This window comes from Euphorbia lathyris, chromosome 1 (genome assembly GCF_963576675.1).
Source record: "Euphorbia lathyris chromosome 1, ddEupLath1.1, whole genome shotgun sequence".
Taxonomy (NCBI): Eukaryota; Viridiplantae; Streptophyta; class Magnoliopsida; order Malpighiales; family Euphorbiaceae; genus Euphorbia; species Euphorbia lathyris.
Window position 1 is genome coordinate 125,472,110 of NC_088910.1, and position 7,169 is coordinate 125,479,278.

At 36.1% G+C, this 7,169-nt stretch overlaps 1 protein-coding gene across 1 annotated transcript; it reads right to left on the bottom strand.

Moving 5' to 3' along the window:
* Positions 1 to 952: 952 nt before the first annotated feature.
* Positions 953 to 3,764, bottom strand: LOC136210917 (26S proteasome regulatory subunit 10B homolog A-like). The gene is made up of 5 exons (XM_066002380.1): positions 3,095 to 3,764; positions 2,427 to 2,618; positions 2,248 to 2,346; positions 2,104 to 2,167; positions 953 to 1,370 (listed from the first exon to the last, which is right to left on the bottom strand). Exons 2-5 carry the CDS (start codon positions 2,610 to 2,612, stop codon positions 1,153 to 1,155), a joined length of 567 nt encoding a protein of 188 aa, XP_065858452.1. The 5' UTR covers positions 2,613 to 2,618; positions 3,095 to 3,764; the 3' UTR covers positions 953 to 1,152.
* Positions 3,765 to 7,169: the final 3,405 nt, after the last annotated feature.

Consider the following 7,169-nt stretch of genomic DNA (forward strand, 5'->3'; position numbering starts at 1 on the left):
TATGGTTGCCACTGTTGCGGAAATTGCACCGATCGTGACTGCCACTGCAGCTGATTATTCCCGCTGCTGCCATTGTAACGGTTGTTCACATGATAATTACCACCCTTTCCATGGCTATGATTTGTAGGCCGTCGTTTGTTGTGTTTAGGATGCTGCTTGCCGGAGACAGAATAAATTGGGTTGGAGGAGGAGCTGCCACCGTGGTCATCAGCGGTGTGGTTGCGGTGTGCCGTGGCAATAAGGGCTGTCGAACTAGTTGCTTCCTTAGTTGTTCGATTCTTCATCGTTAACTCGGCCAATTTGAGGTGTGACCGAACATTCTTAAATTGAGGGAGGGGATCTTGATTCTATGTAATCAATAGTGCCAGCAAAAGCTTCAGGAAGGCCTCCAATTAATTTTAGTACCAGATGGCTGTTCGGTACCGGAGCATCCATGTTAGCGAGTCTGTCTAACAAAGATTTAGCGTGGTTACAGTATGCATCCACGGTTGAGAAGTTCTCAAAGGAGAGAGCAGCTAATTCTTCTTCGAGCTGGGTTGCCCTAGAACCTTTGTTATCGTGAAATATAGCCTCCAACCGTTGCTATGCTTGTACCGTAGTGTCGTCTTTGATTAATATGGAAAGAAGGAGATCAGGAGAAATGATACCATATATCCACTCACTAGTACAGAAATGCTCACTTGTGTCGCACTTTTTCAGGTTGTTGTGTCGCACTTTTGTGCGACACAACAGGGATGCGACACAAGATACTTATCTGTTGTGTCGCACTTGTAACGCGCGCGACACAACATATGATAATTCTTGTGACGCGCTCCAAGGGTGCACGACACAAGCTCCCCAATTAATCTGGTACACTTTGTATTGCTCCTTCCTCACGCGCGACGCAAAATATTGATATTTTTTAAAAAAAAAATTAAAAAAATTTCCAGCATCTAGCATAAAATTTACGTCATTTGCTACAAAAGAATCATATATTTCTTGGGGAATGTGCAACATTCATTACATACTTCAGTCCAAGACACCATAAAAATAATTTAGAATTTCATTTCTAATTTGTGGTCAACAAAAAATTGCAATGGGTAAAAGTAAGGCTACACAATTTCTTAGTGGATGCTGCAAGCAAATTATATACATGAGGAGCCACAACGTTCTTCAAATAGCTTGCCATTTCGCCATTTGAAATAGAAGGAACCTTCTGGCCAGAGATGCAGCTTTTTCCCGCATCCTCTGTATAAAACGACCATTGTGAAAGCTCCTTCCTGCTACATCAGAATGGAACTTTTCCAAGGGATAAGCAAGTTGGGTATGTTTTCCATCCTTGAAAAGAGCATAACCAAACATCCGCTGTGCATCAATTTCTTCTACACAATCTGTAAAAAAAATGTCATGGTTCCTTAAGCAAGTGGGCCCTACTATAATATGAATGCAGGATATAGGCGTAACCAGACCATTATCAATGCATTTAAAATCAAACATAGTAGTAGTAGCTTTACAAAACTGTTTTTTTTTCTATCATACCTTCAAGTTCCAATTGCAAATGATTATTCTCCATAATCAAATAAAAGAACACTAATTTATAGGTTCCAACTATAATGCTATTGTCGGTTCTTAGAATTTAAAGCTTAGAAAATTATAATCCGAGCACACAAGAATCATACCGTGATACAAAACTCTGTAAGCCAAAAAAGGAAAAAAAATAAAAAACATAAAATTGAACCCATGTGTTTAGTATTTTTACTTTAATCAATCATAATTTTCAACCAATATGTTTTAATTTTTCTCAAAATGATTGGTAGACCAATCTAATAGCACTGTAAAAGACAAGATAAAACTATATATTCCAAGTGTGTAATGACAAAAAAAATGCAGAGCTGAAGACATGGTTATATTACTATAAGCATGAAAAATAAAAATCTCTAAATAGCTACATATAATATCCAATTGAGCAACAAATGTAGTTGAGATGCAGTGAGGAACAACAAGAGTTCTAAACTATGACATGAATATAAGTAAAATATTCATAAGATGAGTGCATTGAAATAAAGAAATGCACTGCCATTTACTCCTTGGCTCCAACAAATCAAATGGAATTCTACTCCTTACCAAAATCTGCATTATAGTGTGAGCTTGACTCCAGTTTCTTTGCCTCGTTAAGCTTCCTTACAGCCTGCAACACCCCCATATCTAAATCAATACCACATTCTACAAACCCATTCACACTAATTAAGGCACCCAGATCAGTTTTACCTTCATAAAATCTTCATGGATAACATAATCACGTTCTGCACGGATTGCTGACATTCCAGCTTCAGTGCAAACATTGCGGAGATCAGCTCCATTGAAACCCTGACATAATTGCAGCAATCTTTAAAATTAGCATCAATCACTTGATCCGTTAAACAAGAAAAGGACACCATTTGACTTACCTCTGCAAGTTTCACAACAGCCTCATAGTCAATCTCCCTATGTTTTGCAATGCCTGCTGCATGAATCTTTAGAATTTCCATCCTTGATTGTTCATTTGGCAATGGAATCTCTATCTTTTGGTCCAAGCGGCCCGGTCGTAGAAGTGCAGGGTCAAGAACATCAGGTCGGTTTGTCGCCATTATCATTTTAACCTACAATAGATAGTTAGAAGGAAAATGATGTTTCTTTCACCAAATATACAAAGGACCTAATGCAGAGATTTGTACACACGATGTGAAAATGTGTAAATAATAGCTCTTAAAACATTCACAACATCATGATTATGGATACATGATATTGACAGCAAAAAGATCCAATTTTGGAAACCTTTTCAGAATTCAATTGTAAAGGATACGAGTTCACAGATTTCAACTTTGAGGGCATATTGAAGAAAGTTCCATATTATTCTGTAAATTGCCAATAGAAAATCGTTCCAATATGAAAATCATTATATATGTATAATAATTAATCAATAAAAAATTCAATCAATACAAAACATGGCCAAGCAACTCCTTGTATTATATGAGTATATAAGTATATAACAGCAAAAAAAAGAACATACACATTATAGTATTTTGACTATAAGTTTATGATGCTAGATTGAATGTACAATTTATACGAAAGTTACCTTCCCAAGTTGATCAAATCCATCAAGAGGCTCGTCTAAAACTCCAACATCAAAATAGTAGGCTCGCCTAATACATGTCTTTTACTCGATGGACCCAACGAGAAATCATAACGAGAAAAGATACTAACAATCAATTTACCGGCTCACATATGTTGCAGCAATATTGTCTCAACAAGGCAACTACGCTAAAGCACACATAATTAAGAACATATCCCCTAATTCCCACCACGAAGACAAAACCCTAGATCATGAAACAGTAATTCTCAATCAATCAAATCTCTAAAATCCTCAACAGATTAGAAATTAGGTGTTCCTCCGATCCGACATCCCTCATGAGCACATCAAACCTTTAGATTCTGATCTGCATCTCTATTTATAAGATTTAAACCTTTAGATTTTGATCTGCATCTCTGTTTATAAGATTTAAACCTTTAGATTTTGTGCAGAAGAGGTGGAGATCGAGAGGTGGAGGAGGCGGTGGAGAAGCCACTCCCTGTTTCCGGCGCCGTGAGAAGTGGAATGACCGGAGATACGAACGGCGGTGTGCGAGGTGGCGGTGCGAGGTGGAGGTGGCGGTTTGCGGAGGAGGTTGGCGGCGATGGAGTGGAGTGGGGGGAGATAAAATAAAACCCTAGAAAATGGGTTGGCCGCGATGGAAGCACAGATGGAGAAAATATTCTGCTTTTATTTATTTTGTAAAAATTCTAATATTTAAAAAAATTTAATATTATTTGTTATAATTAGTGAATGGTTAATAAGGAATAAAGTGGGTTCAGATGGTTAAGACATTCGATGGTGTTTCACTTGGTTAGAGGTTCAATCCTATGTACAGGCTATTTGATTTTCATCCTTTTTTTTAATTCTTTAGTATTTTAAGAAATATGAAGAAATGTGTCGTTTTGGTAAAAGGCGCGTCACAAGCTTACTCTTGTGTCACACTGTAAGACATGCGATACAAGAAGTAACTCGTTTGTGACGCACGTTCTTCAAGAATGACACAAGTGATGACACAAAATACTTAGTTGTATCGCGTTTATAGAACGCGCGACACTAGTTACTCTGTTGTGTCGCTTTCTCTTCAAGCGCGACACAAGAGGTGCGACACAAGTGAGCATTTCTGTACTAGTGACTGTAAGACGGAGGCGTTGAGACGATCGTAAAGGACAGGATCTGCTCTCTTTAAATTGGCAACTTTGGTCGTGGTTGTCGCGTCCGTAGACGGAAGGATGTGATGAAGTAGATCATGCACACGAGCTTGTACTTTAAATAGCGCCGCCCAAGAATGGCACAAGCCAGATTCATTGTCCAAGATAATGTTGATTAGTGATTTCACGTTCGTAATAGAAAGGGCAGGATGATATTTAGGAGTGGTGTCGGCCATGGTGACTGTAATTGAAAAGAGAAGAGAAGAGAAGGAAGAAAAGGATCGGTGGCGGCTGCTGGGTTGATTGGAGAAAGAAACCCTAATCTGATACCATGTTGGAATTCAATTTCCTGCCTTTATTTGATGTACAGTGAACAATATATATACAAAGCAAACCCTACTGTTGGCGTAATCAGAGGCTAACTAATTATACAATTGCCTTGATTTTAGGAGATATGCTAATGCACATGATAACTAATGAAATACAATAAAATATATCAAATGGAAATATAATATCTATCACTCATGTATTAACCCAAAAAGTTTTCTTATAAGGCAAAATAATGACTCTACTCCAACATTACCAGCATTTAAATTGCATTTCCAATGTATTTTAGTATTTTCTCAATCAGCAATGTTTACATGCACCTTAATAGCCAAGAGCATTTGGTCATTTACCGTTAGATATAGACTTATTAAATCTAAACCTTAGGATGATTTGAATCCACTACAAAAAAACTGCTTTTAATGAGGGTAGATATTCTCATTAAAAGTCCCAATATCCTCACTAAAGCGTTTTTTATGAGAATAATTACTCTCATGACGCCCTTGATTACTAGAGTCCCTTACTAAAAATATTAACGAGGATAAAGTATTATCCTCATTATAAAACTACAATGATAATAATTTTATTCATATTAAAATCTTTTTTTCATGATAAGCAAATATTATCACTAAAATATTTATAATGATTTAGAATCTTCTCATTAAAATGTTTATAATAATAAAAAAAATTATTTCAATTAAAATGTTTACAATGATTAAAAAATTTCTCATTAAAGTGTTTCAAGTTTTTATAATGATATTTCCCCTCATTAATGATATTATTTGAAAAAAAAATGTAAATATTGAATAAAATTTTGAATTGAAGGGAGCTGTGATAGCATCAAATTTTTATAGATATGATCCCAATAACATTTCCTCAAAATGAGATCAAATCATGGGCAAAGTGGGCATGGTGTTGGAAGTTGATAGTAACAAGCAAATTTTGTGATTAACTATGTGAATATGCAATCAATGAAGAGCAAAATAATTAATAATCATTCAAGAACCGCGGATGCCAAAGCACTCGTGATATTCCAAGCTATTCTGTTGCCATTTCGCAAGTAGCCAAAGTATACACTGGATCCAATAGAATCCCTGTTTCTTGTGCTATGTCTTGGCATCTTTCTATCTCTAGATGAAGAGCCTGTAAGAGCTTATAACCCTTTCCCATATCTAGAAGAGCATGATTTCTAATCATTTGGCAGTATAATAAAGCCAACTATTAAGGCGCATGCAAGAATGACACTTAGATTGAGTTAGGAACGCATAGACAGATTACGAAGCATGTTAACCAATTCTAAACTCGTATACCAGTTCTAGACTAGTACATCCATGCATAACAGGTTACTAGTTCTGGTACAGAACTGGTCTCGTTCTGTTGACAGGACTGGTCCTGTTCTCTTACGGAACTACGCCATTTTTGTAGACATTTCAAAGATTCTAAAACATTTGGGACATTTCAAATTTTGGTACTCTGCTCAGAACTACAAATCATTCCTTATGGAGGACAAAGTAGGATAGTTTCAGAAAGTTACCGATGGAACTAATGATGGTGAAATGGTCATGTACACAAGTTGCTTATCACTATGACTCTTCATTGGTGCACCTTTACTTATAAATTCAACAAATTTCACACCATGACTTCGGTTTTCGAAGAAAATACCTTGATCCATCTGGTTGATTTTAATAGCACGGACAGCAACACCATGCTTCAAAATCAGCTGCTCCAAGTAAAAGAAATGTTCGCCTATGAGGAACACGCTACCGAAGCTGGATAGAAGCAACCCATTAATCACGGTTAGCTTGAACCCTTGTGCAAGCATCACACATTTTTTCCTTCTTCAAACCTTCAGTTATATCAACTTCTGAGCGCAAAAACTTCACACACATTAGCACTATTTGGTTGCATTGGAATGCCACATTTACATCGGTTTAACGAACTACAAACATTCCTACTTTTTCAGCAGCCATTGCTGTTAATGGGATAAAAATATACAAAAATTAGTACAAACTGATAAGCTCGAAGAACTTAAGGAGAAAAACACAAACACTTGACCCATTGACACTAGCCAAAAAGCATAACAGAAAGATAATTACATAACGCAACAATTATTTAGCATTTACAATAACATGTCTTAAGATGAAAAAATTATGAAAAAAGAAATATATTATCATTCACATTTCATATTGGCATACATTAGAATAGTTGTTAGAGTTTAAACCAAAATAAGTAGTGGCGAATAAACGACCGCCCCTGCATAATTCTGCTAAAATTTACGCACACGTTCACATTTCCTATTACATAATAACTGATGCTTAATTACATATACTTACCATAAAAAACTTCCAACTTTTATCATTAAAAAATGGGACATGATCCATGAATACAAGAAAATGACACATGATGCAAAGGACTTAGGACATAGTTGTAATATTTTATATACTGATCAGCCCTTCTTTATAGACAAGTTCACTTGTCTTCTATAAGTTCATCCACTTTTTGCTTAAGAATTATTGTTCGTTTTAGGAACAATTAAAGTTTGATTTTCATAAAAGTTCCCATAAAACTAAACTTTATTGAAAAGTCCTATAATCTTGAAATTGAGG